Source organism: Astatotilapia calliptera, chromosome 12 (genome assembly GCF_964374335.1).
Source record: "Astatotilapia calliptera chromosome 12, fAstCal68.1, whole genome shotgun sequence".
NCBI classification, from domain to species: domain Eukaryota; kingdom Metazoa; phylum Chordata; class Actinopteri; order Cichliformes; family Cichlidae; genus Astatotilapia; species Astatotilapia calliptera.
This window is the reverse complement of record NC_137433.1, coordinates 22433508-22455533: the sequence shown is the minus strand read 5'-3', so window position 1 is coordinate 22455533 and position 22026 is coordinate 22433508. Positions and strand designations below refer to the sequence as shown.

Below are 22026 nucleotides of genomic sequence, written 5' to 3'. Positions count from 1 at the left end.
CTAGACAACCCAAAATGTGATGTCCACATATGTGGACGCCAGGTCCTAGAAGGCTAAGATATCTCAGGGATTAAATGTGCACTTAAATGCCTTTACATTGACAGGGAGCGGAGTTCACTCATCCATGGGCTGTATGAGAATTAAATTATTTAAATAGGGCCAGATGTATTGCAGGATTCACACGCACTTAAACACAATTTTCCATGAACAAGTATGGCGAGAGTATGTGTTCAAAAAGCTAAGGGAGGGATTTTCACTGAAAAGATCACACATGCTGGTCATAGAGGTGTGTTTGCTGGAAGTCAGTGTCTCAGTGTGACTCCTCATTTACATTGTGATGACTTGCAGTTGCAGCACTCCCTGGGGATTTGTTGTTCTTTGTGGCGTATCTCATTTCCACAACAGGTCAAGCAGCGGCCATCATCAGAGAGGAGTTGGCCCGCGTGGCACATGGTGCATTTCCATATGCCGGGACCTCGGCATCCCAAACAAGACGGGTGGCACGCTCTGCACTTGAGTTTCTCGCTCTCTGACTTTGAGTCCTGAAGAAGAAAACATAGACTGAATCCGCGGGTTCACACATTTGGTCAGCTCTGGCAATTTGCTGCGTATGATAGGTGTAAGATTAATGAGTGATTTGAACATAAACAAAAACACTTGCTAAATAAAAAAAACAAGAGATCTGTCACCTCTGATGCATCGTAGTAGCCTATTGAACACTTGGCGGTACACATGGTAGCCATCAACGTGTAGCCAAAATAACAGGACTTACAGGCTAAAGCGCTGTTGTCTGAGAGGAGAGAGGCGACAGATAAGAGCAGTTACAATAGGCCTTCATCTTTGCTACAGTTTAAGATTAGATTCAATGAGAAAATCCATTTATTCCATGTTCCAGAAAAATTGTTCTCCATTTAATTTAGTATAATTTTTTTTATCTCAGCTACCCCTCAGCCTCCTAATAGAGGCACATATGGTTTAAATTTTAAAATCATAGGTCACATCTTTTTCAAGTTCTTCTTTTCATAAGAGTTTCAGAAAACTTGACCTTTGATGTCATCAAGGTCATCAAGATTCTAACTTAAGATTTTTAGCAGATGTAGAATTTTCACCAATTTGAAAATCTTACGTGTAGTTCTCGACTTATCGAGTTCACAAAGTTCAGTGTCTACACGGCTCAATGGGGCTCAATTTCCCATCAGCCTTGAGGGGTAAAAATAAGCTACAATGCAGATAAGAATAAATAAATAGACATGACAGGCTTCCCTTACCGTTGCAGGTCTTGCAGGTAGGGTGACACTTGTGACAGCTCATGGAATGACTGACTTGGTAGTATCCTGGAGGGCAGCTCTGCAGGCACTGGCCCCACTGCTTCATGTAGACATAGCCCTTTCTGCAGCTCAGACAGTTTCCGCTACCACCACCCTGACACTGGCTACAGGACGGGTCACAGCGCTCACACACCATGGTGGCTGTGTTGCCAAAGTGACTGAGAAAGAGAAAGAGGATATCTGCTTACTTCATGGTATTTTTTTTATTAAAGGATGTGAGACTACTCCTGAGATTTGCGAGCACGGCTTTGTTTTTTTGCCTGACCCCTCTGAGCAGGTTTCGACGCAGGTCTCTCCCTGCTTGAAGAATCCAGGTTTACAGGTGACACACTCCACACTGTGGTGGCCAGTACACGTCTTACAGCTGAAGTGGCAGCGCCCACACAAGCGCTCATCCTGGTCCTTAACGTAGTAACCCTCAGGACACTGCGGCACGCATGTGTTGTCTGATTGACACAGGCACAGAGTCAGCATTTCAAAAGGAAAAGGACAAGCATACATTAAATAATATGAGCTACAGTACATCTTTTTTTTCTTACGTAGTAAGAAGTGTGGGCTGTTACAGCTTAAGCAGTGGTCTTTGCCTGGCCCATTACAACCATGGCAGTGTTTATGGCACTGTTGACACTTCCCATTCTGGTCCTTGTATGAGCTCGGGGAGCATTCACTGTACCACACACAATGTCCAGTGGCATCCTTTTGCCTGCCTTCAGCACAGGTGAGACAGGATGTAGGCTCAGAGCCTGAGCAGGTCAGACATGAACTGGGACAATCTGGGAAAATATGAAGCCATTAGACAGAGCCAACTAGAATCTGAGTATAAATGTCCTGTAACAACTCCACTGATTCATTTTCATTCTCATTGTGTGGTCATGTTAAGTTTCCACCTTCCTACCTTTGCATTCTTTGCTGGTCTCATCATAATACGTTTGGCTGGGACACTCAGAAAGACATTCTCCACTGTAACGTACATTTTTGTCACTTTGACATAGAGTGCAGTCATCTATGTCGGGTCCATCACACAAAGCACAGTCATCATGACAACGCACACACTCCTGCTGGCTCATACTTTCAAAGTAGCCATCAGGACAATCACCCACACACTGATCATCATGGAGAAAGTAGTAAGGTGCACAGTCTGGGAAGAAGAAGGAGATGGCAAAATCATTTTTTTGTGATTTCCAAAGTCTAAGTATTTATAATTAAAAGCAAAGGATTCAGCTCTTTGTTGTTATTTCATTTCCTCACTTCCTGACCCTCTGCAGCTATCGAATTTAGGTTTCAGGCCTGAATTATTAGCAGTCAAGGCAGCAGCGACAGAGCTCTCTGCATTTCCTGTCTATTCCTCTTCTGCACCCCTTCCTCATCTCCCTTATCTGTTCAGCTAGTATCGCCTTTCGAAACAGCTCTTTTCCACATCTTCCATTCCTCTCCACTTCACTGTTCCACCGATCATACTTACTCTTGCACAGGCCATACTGATTGCACTCAGTGCAGTGAGCTGGACAGTGATAGCATTCTGTATCATTGGCATAATAACCCTCAGGACACTGGAGCACGCAGGAGTTGTTGAGCAGCAAGTACGGCCTCTCACAGCTCAGACAGTGAAAGATACTTTCCACACAGGATCCACACCCTGTGCTACATGGCAGGCATTCGAGATCTTTAGGAATCCCTCTGAGAAGCAAGCCAGAGAGATAAGAACAAGATGTTACGGACGTTTTACATTTGTGTGAGTTCAGCAGGGAAAGAAGATGAAACTGAAGAAGCACCTCTGACACTCCACCACACACTTCCTGTTTTCCATATAAAGTCCACTGTGACACTGCTGGCACAAATTGGCAGTCTGGCACATGACACAGCCTTGTGAGCACTCCTCACACTGGCCAGACTCCACGTTGGCAAACATGCCAGACGGACAGTGAGCCACGCAAGTGTGTCGAGCAGTCAAAAAACGGTCTAAAAGAAAAAAAGAAAAACCACATCACTCATTTAAATTTAAATGATATTGTCAGTGATTAACATCTTTCGGCATTTGCTGTATTTGATATTGTTCCATAGGATATATGAAAAACATCATGGTTGATTTATCACCTGTTGATGGTAAAGCATGGGTTCTGATAGAAATCAAGCTAAAGTATTTTCTAGTTTCACAGGCAGGCTAACACAGCATACAGCCTGCTTACCTGGGGGGCAGGTGGTGCAGTTCTCCTTCCCTCCACCAAGGCAAGTCTTACAGGAGGGGTGGCACGTCTCACGTTTGTACTGAGCTGTCGAAGAAAAGAAAATGGGAAGTGTTTTTTTTTAAAAAAGGAATGACATACAAGTGACAGAAAAAAATAAAAGGACTTTTAAATATGTAAATGCCCCCAAAAAATGAAGGCTCTGCTACTGAGTACAATAGAAACATGACTTTCAGTTTCTCCAGCTTCATTTAAGTTTGATGTTTTAGTATAAGAACACTACAGAAGTAAACTCAGAATTTAGTACAATTAAACAAATATGGTGCTGTGAAACTCCTAATTTTACACAGAACATGTAAAACAATACGAGTCTATCACCAATCCACAGGATGCTAGATGGATCGTGCTGATGGCAGTTAGAACTGAGGTCAAATGATCATTTACTGTACTTTTTTTGAAGTGTTTCTCAAGGGAAGAGGCACGCTGGCTTCTCTCTAAACACTCTCCGTTCCTCAGCATAAACCCATCCTCGCAGGAGTCACAGTCATTGTACCGTGGCCCTCGGCAGCTACGACAGCTGCGGTGACAAGGCTCGCACTGCCGGCTTTTTTCATTCACAAAGGAACCTTCTTCACAACGATCCACGCACTCGCCATCTAAACACACAAAGAAAATGTGTAATGCATATAATGAAAAATGTCACATGTGCAGATCCGTCTAAGTTTTTGATGCTTTTGGTATTTCATTGTTGGGGTTTTTTGCCTGGTATTTGGTACATAAATAAAACTGAAGTAAAAAAAAAAAATTGAATTGGATTTTTTCCTGTGCATTCGTGTGAGTTTTCCTTGTAAATCTTGACTGCTTTGTCATGCTGGCTTGTCAGGAGACAAATGTTTAGTGCCTGCTTTCCTTGTCGGTGCATGAAAATCTCAGTCGAACTTAAAAATTAAAAATTATGACTCTGTGCCATTAAGAATTAAGGCAGTTCTGAAAGAAAAAGGAGGATCCAACCACTACTAGCATGCTATATCTAATAAGGTGGCCAGTGAGTGTATATTCTTAAAACACAAACATAAAGCATCATTTCTGGTTTTCAGTTCCTCACTTTGTCTACCAAATGTAGTTACATATTTTTCCATCGGCAGTTTATTATCTGATATTTTTGCTACACACCAAATAAGAAATGTTTCAAGTGTTACCGGAGACATAAAATCCATCTTCACACCAGTAGCACTGGGACTGGTCACAGATTACACATTGCTTATCTTCACACGGAGCGCACGCCATGGCATCTTCCACACTGTAGGTCCGATAAGGACATGACCGATGGCACTCGCCTCCTAATCTGGCAGACAAAAAGAGTCATTATAAGATGAGCACACACTGTGTGACCGTGGAGGAGGAGCTTAATGACTTACTCAACTGAGGAGACTTACTGGTAGTAACCTTCTTCACATTTAAGGCAAACAGTTTCCTGCTCCTGATCTCCCAAATCATCTGTGGCGAAAAGCAGAGATTGAACCACACAAGAAAAAAGGGTAAAAAAAAAACAAACTGCCTTAGTATGCATTTCTGAAATTCTTGTTTAAATCAAAATTTAAATATGATTATTTTTGAACAAGTGAGGTGAGGAACCAGTGAAGCAGGTAGTAACTGTTCGAATGCAGTTTCTTTAGACAGCAGCAGGAGGCACTCTGACAACACATATCAAATGTGTTCAGCTCAGCACAGAAATGAATGGCATGCTCAGATCGATCATAAGCCGAGTGTGATCAATTTTAAAGTAAGAAAGAGACCTAATCCACAAAGCAAATGTAAAAGCCAGCGAGTCTCCGTGCTCACTTTGGTTCCAATCTTTAAGATCAGTGCATTTCTCTCATCCCCAATTATTGCAAGTGTGTGATTTTCTGTTTGTCGAGCTTGCACTGCAGGTGTACTGCTGCTTAAAACACACACACACAAAATGCATAATGTGAGTGACGGGTTATGAATTTTTTTCCCTGTTTTCGTTAGACCAGGAAACATATGGAGGGGATATTAATAAGTAATTCAGGTGAGCGTGTGACTGTTTTTCTACACGCAGCAAAGGAAGAAACTTGTTTTCTTGCAAACTAATTAATTTGTGCTGCCACTCAAAACCATCCAACTGGTAAGTGGGAAAGAGTCACGCTGTCATCCCTTAGTCCAACAATGTCAAAACATCTCGAAGGACAGAGAGAGCATGGGGGTGGGCTTTTAAAACCCTGCATCTGCAGACTTTCCCTTGGGACCTTCATCCTCTCCAGAAAAAGCCTCTGCCGACCCCCTCTACATCCCCTTTCCTCTCCCTGCTTCTCTCCAGCACCCGCAACTTAGCACTGCACTGGTTTGCACTTCAATGCAGTCGACAAGCCACTACCTGTGAAAGCAATTACTCATACAGAGAGAGACTGAGAGAAAGGAAAGGTGGGAGGGACGGAGGTATATAGAAGAGGAGACAGCGAGCGAGGAGCCGGAAATCATGCCTCCAGGCTGTGTCTGTGTGTGAGAGAGGGAGAGAGAGAGAATAGCGCCCGCATAAATATTAACTGTGCACGCCAGGGGAGGGGGGATTTCAACAGAATTTAAAACCTGTACGCACATCCTGAACTATTCACTTGTGGAATGTGGACGCGCTCACACATATTACGCAAGCAACAATCACGCTTTAAAGCAAAAGATTAGGTCAAAGTTATACATGCTCAGGAGGGGAAATGGCTGAACTCGATTTTAACGTCAACAAACACAAATCATCAATTCAGCAAGAGAAACTGAGAAAGTGTGTTTATGAAAAACTCCTTGATATTCCTGATACAAAGAGACAAGCATAGAAATGAGATGCAGTGCATTAAAAGGGCTGAACTCTGGGGGTGAAACCGAGCTTTGGCATGCAAACAGCCTCTGAGCAAGAGGTTTAACTCTTTATTACTCCTTTTTGTAATGGACGGGAAGAGGTCAACGGTAGCTGCGATTCCTGAAAAATTAGTAAACAAATGGAAATCCATTAACTATTTAAGCCATCCTCACTTGTATCAAATGGAGTGTGGCACGAACAGCCATGTAGAGATGTTATGAGGAATGAAAATAAGGATGGGACCCAGACAGACAGAAAGGCCTTTTTTTATTTAATTGTGGAAAAATACTGCAGTACACGCCCTATGTGATAAAATAAGCAAGATGAAGGTCTCGAGTCCCAGGTAAAGGTCAAAATACGGCGATTTCATCAGATCACACCCAGGTACACAAGAAGCACGCATCAGTGCCATTACCCAGAACCAAAAGCTTGACTAATCCAATTGTAAAATATTTTCAAACCTCTCGCCACTGATTACAAATCGTAGTAACCTAAGAGGATTACAGGACATAAAGCTGATGACGAGTCAAAAAAGACGCGTTGAATTTATAAGATGGTGAAGCTAGGACTGAGAAACAGCTGCTGCACCTTATCACACACTGTCAGGCTTGAATTCATTGACTGATCTCATCCGATGTTACAAACCTCGAGCCTACAGTTTCTTAATCTCTCAGGCAAATGAAAACAAAATCCAATACCAAGCGGTTAGGAATTTGGTTTCTTATAAAACACAATAGTGCATGATTTAATCCCCTCGTATATCTATTCATAATTATGATTTAAGGCTTAATATCATACACCCAAACCTGACAGCCAAAAGTCCTCCACAAGCAGGATTCAGATTAAGCTGCATTCCCCACGCTGACACACAGAGGATGACCTCTGGCACGAGTATGAGCACACACACGTCAGATGTCAGTGACACAAAACGACACTGTTTCGTCTTTACTCTGGCCTGTGGCATCACATCACACAGCCAATCATCTCAAATCTCTAATGTGCTGACTGACTTGTTTGGCTTGCAGAATTGCGATTGCTACGACTGGGTGGGTGGCAAGAGCGAAACTGAAGAAACGTATTCCACCCAGAGTGCATAATGACATAATAACAGTGAGCCTCCACCTCAGACTAGTTCAGCTCCACAATAACAATTTTCCACGGTATGTTGATAATTACCCCTCAGCCCTTTCGTCTTAACGTGACTTGTACCGATAGTGCTCCACAAATCTCATCCACACTAAGTCTATATGGTTTTCCCAGTGAAGGGAAAGTGCTCAGAGATTTAAGAGCGCCTGACTTTTTCATAAATTGACTCAGTTGTTGGGGGCTCCTCTAAGTGAATTGATGTACCTGCAGTAATGGAGAGCCTACAGCAGAGCGTGAGGTGCAACTAAAATCAATGGCAACGTCATTAAATGCAGCGGCGATGCCTCACAACTATCCTTTCAAACACGTTTAGAGAGCATCCCTCTTTAGTAGGTGTCATGTTTGCGCTTTCACAAATGTATCTCACCGATGAGCAGGGTGGCTCATGATTATTAATTCATGATTTTGTGCAGCGCCCGTGACTGCCTCTGCCTCTTATTTTCTAGGGCCTGGTTTTGTTTATGCAGGTCGGTTGATGGAGAAGGTTGGATCAGCCAGACGATGGAAAGAAAAAAATGCTTACTGCGTTTACACTGTGCGCAGCCGTCATCACAAAGAAGACACTTTTCATCCTCTGCATCCGAGGCCTCACCTGATGAACACAAGTGGACACAAATGAATAAGATTATATATAAGGACAAAAAGGCAGAGATGTCACATACAGCACAGCTAACGAACCCGGCAAGGTCCTCATCCTGTCTGTGCAGGTCTGCCTTCCACATAAGATCAGCATCTCGCCTTATTCATAAACTTTATCTCCTCACTTACACACTGCCATCATTCCTCCGTCTCAGATTCACTGTTGTGAAATTTTAAGTACCTAACTCCACCACTCCTCCTTATCTCAAACGCAGTATCTCAAAAAATATAACATCTCACTCAAAAATTTCAGCTCTTGCTCAATACTCGATTTGCTGGCATCCGCATTTGATCTCCCACGATGAGATAAAGTGCAGCGGGTTCGTCCTTCTCAATCTTTTCAACTTTAAGAAAACATTTGGCAAGTGTTTATTGGGCTGAACAGATCGGGAACAGAAAGTAGATGTAAGAACACATCAGCTCTGTGCCGGCCAACAGATGAACGAAGTTAAGACAAGTCTGACTTTATTACTCTACTAGGGGATCAGTTTTTATAGAGCCAAAAATAGCTGCTTCACTGAATAAACTTTCAATACCATCTATTATACTGTCATTACTATACTTCAGTCGGGACCAACATTTGTTCTAATTTATATTTGGCAGTGCAGCTTTGTTCCAGAGACTAAGGCTCATTTATGAACAGAGAAGGCTTCAATTACAACAGATATGAGACAGATTCAGTCAAACACAGCATGAAAAGGAGGAGGGGGGTTGCAAAGCTGCTTGCAAATGTAAAATCCTCGCTTTAAAAACCTGCTCAGCTGAGTTGTAGCTTGTTGAAGTTGTCTTTTGGAGACCATTTTCCTTTTTATGTATTCTTTAAAATACAGCTACACGTGTTCTCACAGACTAGTATATATTGTTTTATTACAAATTATATTATTAATGCACTTTTTCTTTATAGAAGGTGACCTACTACCTGCACATTCTGTACCGGCGTATCTCACCTGTGCTGCAATGCAGTGGGATGCAGTGGCCATTTCTGAGCTTGTGTCCTGGGCTGCATTGGAGGCAGCGATCTGTTTCAGTGCAGATGATGCAGTATGCCGGACACACGTCACACCGTCTCCCTTCTGAGCCTTCAAACTGGAACAACCCCTCTGGGCAGACATCCAGGCACTGACCCTGAAAGAGGTACCTGGCCACGCCAAACATATCTGAGGAAGAGCAAAAACAGCAAAAGTTTTAGGAAAAGAAATCTGAAGAAGAAGGAGTGCTGAAAACAGCTTTGAGGACATACTCAGACACAGAGTCATACACAGGTTAGGACAAAGCAGTTTTACTGCAGGCGTTTAAAGGAAGGGTACATGGATGTTTTGGTATACCGCAAGGACATTTGGCACAGCCAGTCACACGTGGGAGCTTCTCCTGTAAAATGTATGGAAGCCAGGAAAATGATAAAATAACCCAAATTCATAGGCAGCCCAATTATTTATTCACACAGGTTTAGAGACCAGTCAACAACCCCTTTGCAAATTACTTTTTTTTGTCGGCATAAATATTTATGTAAACAATAATAATAAGCTTTTTACAACATTTAACACATTTTGTTTGATCCTTAAAAAGTGTTTTAAACCTGCTGGACATTCAAATGAAACAATTTAGTGGCTTTAAATCAGGGCACGTGCTTTTCAAAGTCAAATATTTTTGAAACTGTAAATGCAATGATATTTAAATGTCAACATTAACCCAGTTTTTCACAGTTGGTCAGCTAAACACCCTCAGCCTGCCAGTCTGTATTTGCTTTCACTGTAATTACATTTTTTTTTTTAAAAATCTGTGTCTGGCCGTAATTTCATACATGTCCGGGCTTGTCCGCGTGCGTGTCAACATTTTTAAACTGACACTTTAGTATTTTGCTTGTTTCATCCATCTGTATCTTCGCTACTCGTAGTAGTGACGAGCGGGGGCGTCGAACATGACTTTCAAAGACCTGTCCTCTCAGTACGGAGCTGTACGCATGTGAGTGTGACTGGCCAAGATAACAGAGGTTGTTTTGAGAGAGGAATGACAAGGGCAGAGGCAGATAGAGGGTCTGTTCAAACTATTATTGTTATGTCTCACTGAGCCTCAGACAGACCGGCAATTAAATGGAACCACATTTGCAAACAGTCTGACAAGCTTGCCGGCTAATTGAGAGTGTATGCACATGTGAAGGTGACAGAGTGTGTGTGTGTGTGTGTGTGTGTGTGTGTGTGTGTGTGTGTGTGTGTGTGTGTGTGTGTGTGAGAGAGAAAGAAAAATCTGGTGTTAATCTTCTTTTGGCTGTCTGGTATCTCAAAGTGAGTGTGTGAGTGGGGGCTAGGTGTGTGAGTAACACAATCTCCCCAGTGTAAATACATTCATTCAAACAGCCATAATACCTCCTGAAATAGTGTGATAAACACAGTTATTACTACCATCCTCCGGTTGATATTTCTGCAGCTGTGGTTGCCTAATGACGTCCGGATTTTATAACTGCTGTTATGAGGGGAGGAAAAAGGCTTTTTGATAGACTGATTGGCTGCACAAGATCAGAAAACATGCAGTTTTAGAGGAAGTAAAAGTAGTCATTAAATACAGACCTTTCTTTTTTTTTTGACTGATCTGAAAAGCTGACCAAAGTGCAGTGACCTCTAAAGTATGCAAATGACTAATATATGTTTTATCCACATCTATCAGCAGACCTTGAGTGACCTGCTGCATTAATTAGGTTCACTTTTGGAGGATTTATTGATGGAATCTGGCACAAATGAGTCTTTGTGTGAACCAAAGAATACTATGAAGAAGCCCGCTTGGATGGATGGATGGGCCTGATGGATAGATTTGCAGCTAAACCTTTGCAAAAACCTGCATCAGTTCAAAGAGTGCAGCTTTTATGTGGCAGCGAAGAAATAAAGGACGTTTTTATCTGCACTAACTGGTGCTGCATTTCCCTGAAAGCTAACTCAATGCACTTGTGATTGATGTTTATAATTTCTAGGGGCATTGATGTATATTTTAAATATACCTGTGTCACAGGTGGTGCAGCTATGAGCTCCCTCATCAGTACACTCCTGACAGGTGTGGTGACAAAGGCGGCATAGTCTTCCCGCGGCATAACGGCCCTTCTGACAGCGGGTGTCACAGCGTCCTTCATCAAAGAACCTGCAGGTGGAACAAAATTAGGCCCAGCTACTGTATATAATATCCATATTTATAGTGTAACAAGTTGCTGCACTTGCATGACAAGTTGACAAGTTTAAGATGAAGATTTCACAAATTAAAACAGGTTAATCCAAACCAACTGCAACTTTTTTTTTTAGGTTCGTGTAATTATTTTAGCTCCTTCCTTTGGTGGGTTGGCTCAATTGTCTTCTTTTTAGTCAATTGTCAATCTTTTCAGTATACACTACAGATGTTTGTGTGTCAGTGGCTGTCACCGTGTTGCAGGGCAGCTGGTGCAGTCATCTCTCTCTGGACCTTTGCACCGCAGACAGGAAGGATCACACGGGTGGCACTTGTTGTGTTTACTCAAGTACTCTCCTGCCGATAGAGAGCCACAGAAAACAGCATCACCGCACGTTCGGCCTCACTTATCTGCCTCTATTTGACTCACTTCATACTTACCGTGCTTACTTGTCGTATCACTTGAGCGATTTGATTTGATGCTTTGATGTATCCTAGTTGCACCAAATTAACAGCCAATTGCTTTTGTTTTCATTTCATTAAATTTTTCTCTGACTTCTCCTGCACAGAAACAGCTGTATATCTGCTTTTCTTTATCTTGCAAATATATTTCACACATCTTTTTTTTGCTAAAAAAAAAAACTAAGGTGAAATGATCTGGTCATTTCTCATCTATTTAAAGAGAAGCTGTTGTCTTATGGGAAAGGACAACAGTGGTGCAGTAGTTAGCACTTTCACCTCATAAAGACTCTTGGTTTGAACCTCCCTGAGGCCTTTCTGTGTGGAGCTTGCGTGATCTCCCAGTACACGCGTGGGTTTTCTCTGGGCGCTCCAGTTTCTTTCCACAGTCCAAAGACTTGCATGTTAGGTTCATTAGCGATTCTAAATTGGCTGTCGTGTGGATGTGAGCGCTTCAGTGCGTTGAATAAGGCGCTGCCTGAATGTGGATTGTATTGTAAAGCCTCGTGTGTGCTCAGGATGAGTAGAGAAAGAGCAATATAAATGCCACTCAGCTTCCATTTCAGTCGTGACTACAAATTTTAAGCACTTCTAGTTCGCTGCACAGCGTTTCTGCACGAGTTCCCCACTTTGTGTGTTGACTTTGCACGTTTCCTCGCTCACATTTGGGTTTGTTCATTATCCAAAAGAATCACAGTTTAAGTCAGCAGTCGTACCCAGTGTAGCGTTTATCTAATTAAAGTCGTCTCTGAGGGGAAACAACGACTTTTCACGCCATGAACAGGAAGAGCCAAGATAATATACAAAGTCTTAAAGGAAGACATCATCTCTAATCACCAGCATCTGTAGCCAGGTAACGGCAATATTTACAACCTCTTGCCATAGAAGTGAGCTTGCTTATTAGAGTGGAAATGCGACAGAGGCATCTGCTATATCATAAGGAAACATCCTTCCCGCAGCCCATTAACCACATCTTCCACTGATGAACGTGTTGAAAATGTGCGTAGGTTCTTGAAGGCCGGAAAGTTTTTCTTACAAAACAGATTACTGACTGGAAATTCAGCTTCAGGCGCCAGAAACCTCAACACCTGGCAAAGCAATCGTTGAGTCACTGGATCCCACTCCAGGTAGTTCTTATTGTAAATGTAAAATTAATAAGTGGTGCTTTTCTTTCTCAGGAATGAATACCTAAACTTTGCTCACAGATGAAATGTTTGTAAGCGTTTGTGCCCAAGATTAAGAGGAGAACAAAACTTTACAAAAATAAAATCAACCTTGAAAACAATATTGTCTCCTCTTCTACTTTTGTATTACACAAAGGTGACAGACACTGGTTCAGGCGTAAAGATGGATGCTGTGTGTTTGTGTGCGAGCAGCCTTCAAGGCATCGGTGGGGTTTGTCTGTGCTCTCTGGCTTTCTGTGAAAAGCTCAATTGTTCCTTTCAAAACAAAAGAGCCTCTTTGTGTACAAACACAACAGGCGGTGGCTTCCCATTCAGTAGAGCTCTGCTGAAACGATTCAAGCAGCCCCCGAATACACGCCGTCACTCTTACTCACACACACAAATTGTCTCCCTGTCTTTATGTTTGTCTCCCCCTCACTCACAAACAAACAGAGCCAAGTTCTCAAGGGACAGAAAGCTGCACAACTCCACTCAGCAAAAGCAAACTTTGGACTCCCACTGCCAGACAGGAGAAAAATGGAGCGGAGAAGAAAGGGAGCCTGTCACTCAGGGGAGTAAAACTTTTCCTCTGTTCTGGACTCGGCTGACCTTGTGAGGACAGTGACACTCTACTTTGTAAAGAGAGACAGAGAGCGGGCGCTCTGTTGGCAGGTGTCACACTGACGTCTAACACACCTGATCATGAATCCCGATTCCTTTCCCCTCTTTCACCTGCTGGTCCCTGCACCCACTCACTCTAAGAAGGTTTCAAGATATATTTATTCTTTTCAATCCACCCAAGTGGTTATTGAATACATTAGGTGTTTATTAGCCACAGTGGTTATTTAACATTGTGTATTTATCACCACAAGGGACCCTTCTTAGGGTTTCATACCCCAAGTGGCGTTTTTGGGATGCTGAACTCACAAAAACCAGAGGAAAAAGAAAAACAATAACATAACAAAATAATAACGTAAGACATAATTTGAGGGTATATCTCAGACTCCTGAAGACTCTTGTCTATATCAGCTACTATGAAGTTATCATGTTGCTTAGCACCCACCTACTAACAGGCTAAAAAGACCCCTTTTAGCATTTATGCAGATATACCTTTATACCATCATTTCATTTTCACAGTATTTTTTTAAAATAAATTCTTATTCATTTGCATAAACAAGACCTATCACTGCTTTTTCTCAATGTGATTATATTTTATTTACCATCACGAGCAGGCCAAACAGTCCTGCATCATGCCTATGTGCTAGTTTATATAGGATGCTGACGCTCTTCTTTACTATTACGAAAAAAAATGTTTGATTGCTGGAAACTAAAGAGTTTCCCGAACTGTCCTATCAGTCAGACCCCTGTTAAAAAAAAATATTTTATGCACAGCAAATCTAGTTGCAGTGGGGTGCAACTAAAAATAACCCTAATTTTGATAATGAATATACAACAGCCACACAAGTGTGAGAAGACTGCATCCTGGCACTGAAATGTTTCCTGAAAGGCTGATATTAAACAGTGATTAGTATTTAATGGGACATTTAACCTGAAAATATTATTGTAGTACTACATATCTCCCCAGAATGTGTTGAGGTCTCCAGTTTTGTAGATGCAGATACATCTAAACAGCACTCATTTACTACTTTGTGATTAAGTTTCATTTAAAGTCTCTAAATCTCCTCAAACTGTTCGATGTAAGAACGATGCTAAATAAGGTTTGTAAATTTCTTCATTCTCTGAGTGACGATTACTAGAAGCTGCTTTGGTCATCACAAGCCCACAAATGTCATTTATTCATGTATCCAAACTACTACTTTTTTTCTTCACCACTTATCCACTTGGAGACTATCTTTGTTGTAAACCTTGGACAGGTTTAACACAGAGACAGACATGTATTCATTCGTACTCCTAGATTTAGACTCAACTAACGTGCTAATGCAGAAACCCCACACGTCTGCAGGATCCAGCCGGCCAGTGGATTCAAACCCCAGACCCTCTTACTGTGAGGTATCAATCCAAACCATCACATATCTGCATCGTCCCATACAGCGTCATATTTTTGCTACTATTTGCGGCTTTGTGACAAACATTCTATATTCATAAATGTAATCTAATACATGTAAAAGTTAAATCCAAAGATGTTAAATAAACCTTGCACCCAAAAACACACACTGTTGACCAGTTTCAGCTTCCACCTAATTGTAATTGAGCACACATATCTCCCTTTAAGAGCTGCGCCTGGGGCATGTACAACTTTCACTTAATCAATGCGATTGAGTGCCGAAAAACGAATTCAAGGATCTGAATTTCAATGATGTTTTTGCCTTTCATGAATTTGTAAAACATAACTCAATAGAGTGAAAACAGGGAAACTTAATGACTTGGAAAGTGAGCAAACAAAAATGCTAATGAATGAAATAATACTGATTAATACACCCTCAAAATAATTAATGGAACTCAAAGGGAAAAAAACATGAACAGATTAAACATTTTAATAAGAACACTTAAGTAAAAAAAAGAAAAAAAAAAGATTTTCAAAACTAGGACTTTGAGTAACATTAATAATGCATTGTCACAGATATGTCACAGGTACACAATAAAAACAGCTTTTATATGAGGGGTGGGTATGTGCGTGCGTCTTCTACCACACGCACACGCGCACACGAACACGCACACACGTGTCATCTTAAACAATGACCAAGATTAAGTTTTTGTTAAACAAAACAGGGGATTCATCAATCTTTATTACAAATCATCAAGAACCATAACCAGATAACGGTACAACAATTCATCTAATACTGTAAATGCTCAAGCTGCGGGTGCGATAACCCACACAAAATAACAATCTTAAACATTTTTTTTAATATTTTTTACTTTATTTTTTTATTGTTTCGCTGTTCTTTAATAGAAGCCAGCACCTCCAGGACAACCCTTTGAGTTCGATCAGGTAAAGTTCAGAGACAGGAGGAGAAACCGGGCACCTGACGTATGACGGCCTTGTCGCACACACGATGCGATTTGAATTTCTAACACAATGGATTCTGTCTAAAAAGAAAGTAATAATAATAATTTGATTGCATTATGTTTGTTTTAGGCTTTTTCCCCCTTGGATTAACTGGCCAAAAGTTCTGCTGCCAATAAATAAAATGAGAAAGACTTTGAACATGAATTTTCAGAGTAAAACCATCCCAGCACCCCGCCGTTTCGCTCAGCTGTCGCAGACCTTTACCTGCCGATGAAACGTGATAACAGCATTTTTCTGCTTCAATCGCTGACCCCACCATGGTCAGAGTTTAGAGCAGTATTTCAGCTTGATATGCTTTGCCATAATAATGGGATGACGAAAAGTTTGGACTTCTAAAACTCTATGTTATTTGATAACAGTAACATGTAGGGGATGCACCGATACACATACCCTTTTGTTTGTGTGGAAAATATAACCAACATGTAGTAGAATTTCAGTTCCCTTTAATGAATAAACTTCAATTACTTTAATCCAGTGACAACAAAAATGACGGAGGAGGCTTAAATCGTTTGATCACAGAGACGGATGGAATCGATACTCGGTTTGGGGGGGAAACAAAAAAGTTTAGTATCTATAATCATCATTTTGTGTGAAAAATTTGCATCGGTACATCCCTAGTACCACAAAATTACTATACCTCACTGCAGAAGCTCTGGAAGGAATGACTATTGACTCGTCCTGTAGTACCTCTTGATGGATCAATGCTGTCTGGGCTTACATCAAGAATTAATGGCATTCTCCGAGACCCAGTAAAGACAAACGCACATGCTCTTCAAAGGGTAACTTTACGTTTTAAGTAAATGAAATGGGGTGATTCTGGTCAGCGACATGCATCCGCCTTGTATACAGTGAATTCAAGTGGTGCACAGATTAAGTGTCTGCATAGTGTGTGTGTGTGTGTGTGTGTGTGTGTGTGTGTGTGAGGGGGTATGGACGCATTTGTGTGCCGTGTGTGTGTGTGTATTAAAATGTGTGTAAATTTGTCTTCTCGCACAGCCAAAGTCAGCCCAGACACACATTATTTTCACATTACTGCGTGAGCTTGGTTTTTACTTTTTTCTTTTTGTCGTCCCCCCTCTTTGACGTATATTTACAGGCATAAAACCACGGCTTTTCCTACTGTATGTTCGCTTTCCATCTGTTTATCATTAACACTGGAAAGAGAGGAGGAAGAGGAGCCAGAATACAAATGCACACAGACGTATTTGACACAGGCTGAGCGGCTCCTGCATTTTAGCTATAATTCCTATACTGGCAACAAAAAAACAAAAAAAAGAAGGAAGGAAAAAAAAAAAGGAGGTTCAATTATTTTGGCATCAATGCTTTGGTCACAAAATACCGACACTTATTCTTTTGTTTGTTTTCGCTTATGTTTTCATTTGCTCATTTGTTCTTGAAGTAAGTCCCAGTCGTATTACGCCCTGACCTCGTGTGTGTCCCAGTACAGAAAAAAAGGTAGGTTTGTTGTAGTCCTGTCATCGCACCTCCGATGCAGTCCCTTTAAAAGAGGCACAGATTCTCTTATAAATTATGTGACTGTGAATGAGTGGGCAGGGGGTCTGAAGAGGAGTGGGGTGCCCCCTGTGCCCCCCTCCCCCTGCATCCCCCCCCTGCACTCCCTTTAACACCCAGCAACTACGTCCCATCACCCCTTTTGTGAGCATGTTCTGCAGCACAGTTGTTGCAGCACTTTCCTCTGGCAGAGATTGTTCTTTTTAACGAGCACGCAGAAGCTGCCTTCCGCCCAAGATTCTTCATTTGCTTTCCACAGAGCAGGAAGAGGAGATAAAGAGGGGTGGGTGGGTAGTGGGGATGGAGAGGGGAGAAAGGAGACACACACACACACACACACACACACAGATACACAAGGGCAGAACCATTTGTGATGGTTTAGAGCCGTGTGATTGGTCAGGAGACAGGGTTCAGGTGACAGGAAGAGGTTTTTGTTTGTTTGTTTGTTTAATCCAATCACAGGTGGTGTTCATCGAGGAGGAAAATTATTGCAATCCGGTGGAGTGATTTCAATCCATGTCAGGAGAGAGGGGAATCAGATTGAGGAAGGAAAAAAGAGAGAGAAAAGAGAGACAGAGAGAGAGAGAAAACAAAACAAACGTCACACAATTAGAAAATTGAAGATTTTTGAAATTCACAACGTGGTTTCATTTTGCACAACAACAAAAAAAAGGGGACAACAAGTGGACCGCCAGTCTGTAAATCCTGTGAGCCAATTCTTTCACAACTCAACAGCAGTTCACATCGGAGCTGCAAATCAAAACGTCACCAGTAAGAAGCTGGAGCGGAGGGTGGGGGTTTAGGAAGACAGGAAACAGACTGAGTGTGCACTTAAAGTCCTCATCATTAACAGAAAGGTCACGCAGTAAAGATATTTTATCCTCGGAGCTTTATCTCATCACAAGCCGAGACTTCGTGGCCAAGGGTTCATTTTAAATAGAAGGTCACGGCTAGAGCAGAAAATCACAGGATTTATTCAAAGCCTCATAATCAGACCATCACATCAGAGGGGTTAGTGGGGGGAAAGAAAAAATAATAACGAAAGAAAGGGAATGTTTGCATTTAGAAGAGCATCAGCAGAGCATGCTCAATTTGGGGAGGAGAAGCCACAAGGCGTGGATGACAGAAAATGGAGAACACAACGTAAGGCAGGAGAAGATTGAGCAGAATATTTAAATAAATATAAAAATATATCAATGAAGACTTGGAAGGGATTTAATAATGTTTAGCAACTGAACAGTTATGGTCACAATCCACCCCCTTGAGTTATGGCATTAAACAATGGTAACGCGGGCCAATATTTTTCATCTAGACCTTTAAGATCTCAATGAAAAATATTACCACTTCAGCATTTTATCTTGTTGGACAGTTTTCTAAACTTAAGCCATAATAAACACATGATTTCTCGAGTTATTACCAAAATGTATTTGTGAGGTCACAGTAAACTAGTGCAAGACTTAGAAGATTTAGATATTGGAGGCCGAAGTGAACATTCGTGCCAAATCTCAGGAAATCCCTCAAACAGGATTGCTGAGAATGAATGACCCCAACATGGAGCACAAGAAATACAAAGGAAAACATAAAAGAGCGCATAAGTAGATACTCAACAATCTTTTCTGCCCATGCGATCCAACAAAGTTCAGGAACCCAGGAAAGCACTGTGTTAATGTCATATGATAGAAACGTGTGAGCACGTAGTCCCAGAGAGGTTTTATATTAGTGACATGCAGGACATGGATGTAGAGCACAGAAGCTAAAAGCACAGCTTTGTTGGTTAGGAGCTACAGCAGTGAGCGGTTTCATTTAACGTGTTAGTTCAGAGTTCAAATTTCTTAAAAATGGCCGCAAGTGAATCATTTTCTTTGTCAAACTACTTCACCTGTGGGCCAAATAAAAACCATTCCAAATAATAAACAACTATCCAGATCATGGTATTGATAAGAAAGCTGACAACTCACCATCTTTGCAGATGGTGCTCACCACGCAGGCTCCTGCCTCCAGATTGTAACCACTGTTGCAGCTGCTGCAGTTTCTTTCCCCCGGCCCCAAGCACTCATAGCAGCTACTGTCACACCTGCCGAAGGGTGCGTGAGGAATTAGATGCTAGTCAAGGCAGCACAAACTTTATTCCTGCACGCCAAAATCGGAAGTAAATCGATCGCTATAAAGGCAGTGATGAATGACACCTGTTAGAGCTCACATTTCAACTTTGTCAGTCTACAAACACCAGAACTATTAAAAGGTATGACTATATTAATAGCAGAAAACAACCCTGACGCATATATTATACTGCAGTATTAGACCTTTACAAAAATGGAAAAAAAGCTGTAATTTATGTAGACTCTCTTATTTATTCTCTTACTTTTCTTATATGTAATATTATTGGCCTATTCGGTTTCTGCTGGTGAGCGGTGTCTGCAAATGTGCCAAATTTCTGAACACAGAAAATCTGGAGGAGAAGATACCTGAAGCAATCCTTTAGGAGCAAGTGTTAGACACAGTTATCACATTTATCATCCCGCTAGTGTGAAAACATCACTTTCTGAGACAAATCTGAAGCTGAGCATGAAGGAATCCAGTACGGTAAAAGGGTCAAGTGGGCAATAAATAATTCAAGACGGGAAGGGAACATAGCAGGGAGGTAAGGCCATAAGAGGAACAGACAAGATGTCTGACGCTGTGGATGAGTTTCAACTAGCAAAGTAGTCATCAAACCATTGTCAATCATGGGGATATGATTATGTTTACGTGTTCTTTCCGTCCTCATTCAGGTTAACATTAGCGAAGGGTGACTCAACAGAGCCGTCTGTGGGAAAAGCTCACACAGCTTAAAGACAACAAAACAATGACGGCACCAAATGTCAGCGCTGACTGGCTCTGTGACTGTGGTTTACTGGGAAGTCCTTCATTGCAGGCTTTCTGTTCTCATTTACTTTTACTGTCATCAGTGACTGATTGCAATTTTGCTGAATTACCCCGTTTGAATTTTTAAATACAGGTGTAGTGCAGCCGAGTTTTGATTTCATCAGATGTAGGTGCCCATCTTCAGGCTGCCAGCTCAGAAACCAGAAATGCACAGAGCAGGGAGAGAAATAAGAAAATAACAGCGGAGGCTAAAGTTAGGTTTAAGTTGGAAATTTGCACTTGCACTAGCAAAAGAAACTTCCTTGTTTATCTCTACAGACTGGAAAGTCGTCCCCCCACACCACCCCTTTTCACCGTGGCGTAGAGGTGTTGGCAGGTGTGCTGACTCACTTCTTACAGGACCTCTGCACCTGCCCGTTGTCTGAGGTCTGCTCTGACAGGTAGTAGCTAGGACTGCATGTTAAAACACACCGCCAATCCTCAAGTAAGTAGCCGTCCGCACACTTTGTGCACGCCTCGACTCCTGTGCCTGCAAGACACAAATGCATTTTTGAGCGTTACACTGGCGAATAGAAAATGTTGATCGTGTCTTTAAAACGCACAGATTTACTGCACATTACAAATGTAATCCTGCAAGCATTGCTTCCTACCTGCGCAGGTGGCACAGGCCCGGTGACATGGTTCGCAGGTCCTTCTGTGGCCGTTGTAGTAAGTCCCGGCGTCACAGGTCATCTGACACTTGTTTGCCTGAAGGCTGGAAAGTGAAGCGAAACAAGGCACTCGTAACTTTAAAGTAAAACCAGAACATCCTGCAGTAAAATCACCGGACATTAAAAAGCCTCATGTTTTCCTTTGTGTGGATGCAGTGTGCATCAAAACAACATGCTTCTGACTTTTGCATTGATTTTAAAGGTGGCAGATGGTGGAGAAGAGGTCAGATATGTAGCAGGTTTGGAGGTTACAAAGTCGGCTCTGTGGAGTCGCAGTGAGGACAGGTTGGTGAGCTTTGCTAAGCTGAAAAACAGCTGGTCCGCGTTAGCTTAGGTTTCCCAGAAACAATTTCGTCTGGTCCCGTCTTCCTCTCCGACTCCTAACTGAGCATTAATGGTGGACTAAGTGGAAGAGGAGAGACTGTGTGTGTCTGCGCGTGTATGTGTGTGTTTCTGTGGTCTCTGAGGCGTTCAGAGGAAATTATGGCCTACAAGTGTCCCTCCCCACCTCCACCTCTGGCAACACTATGCACTTAAAAGTTGGGTTCAAGACCACAGTATGTTTAAACACTTCACAAGTGTTTCTTTCCTGACCTAGCTGGAATTCCAGCACTTTAGAAACTATCCTCAGTCAGGTCAAATGCAGCTGGGTCATTTTGAAGAGGCTCCTGTGGAAGTGGCCAAATGATGAACTGAACCATGTCTCAATGGCTGGGTAAACGGTTCAGATCATAGCCTCTTCAAAGTAAGGATTACAACGCAAAACAGATCCTCTTCCTTTGGGTCTCCACATTACACAAGCATATGTGGGCTTTAATAAGCCACTGACCACACTGGATAACTATCAGTTTACTCAATATGGATCCCAAGTGGATAAAAGTTGGGAAACCCTCGTTTCACCGGTTCACTGTACAAACCACAAAGTATACAATGTTCTGGAATAAAATGGCAGCACTTCTGCAACATTACAGTCA

At 42.0% G+C, this 22026-nt stretch overlaps 1 protein-coding gene across 1 annotated transcript in view; it reads right to left on the bottom strand.

Moving 5' to 3' along the window:
• Positions 1 to 22026, bottom strand: part of pcsk5b (proprotein convertase subtilisin/kexin type 5b) — an 86271-nt gene that overhangs the window by 2838 nt on the left and 61407 nt on the right. Inside the window, exons 18-36 of the mRNA XM_026187563.2 lie at positions 20993 to 21096; positions 20733 to 20871; positions 19436 to 19551; positions 11570 to 11672; positions 11158 to 11294; positions 9116 to 9325; positions 8053 to 8121; positions 4948 to 5008; positions 4711 to 4856; positions 3961 to 4167; positions 3515 to 3598; positions 3101 to 3287; positions 2791 to 3005; positions 2224 to 2466; positions 1868 to 2101; positions 1594 to 1774; positions 1269 to 1486; positions 690 to 790; positions 332 to 542 (exon numbers count right to left, since the gene is read on the bottom strand). Of these exons, the coding sequence (XP_026043348.2) occupies positions 332 to 542; positions 690 to 790; positions 1269 to 1486; positions 1594 to 1774; positions 1868 to 2101; positions 2224 to 2466; positions 2791 to 3005; positions 3101 to 3287; positions 3515 to 3598; positions 3961 to 4167; positions 4711 to 4856; positions 4948 to 5008; positions 8053 to 8121; positions 9116 to 9325; positions 11158 to 11294; positions 11570 to 11672; positions 19436 to 19551; positions 20733 to 20871; positions 20993 to 21096 (2966 nt within the window). The remainder of the gene's footprint in view (positions 1 to 331; positions 543 to 689; positions 791 to 1268; positions 1487 to 1593; positions 1775 to 1867; positions 2102 to 2223; positions 2467 to 2790; positions 3006 to 3100; positions 3288 to 3514; positions 3599 to 3960; positions 4168 to 4710; positions 4857 to 4947; positions 5009 to 8052; positions 8122 to 9115; positions 9326 to 11157; positions 11295 to 11569; positions 11673 to 19435; positions 19552 to 20732; positions 20872 to 20992; positions 21097 to 22026) is intronic.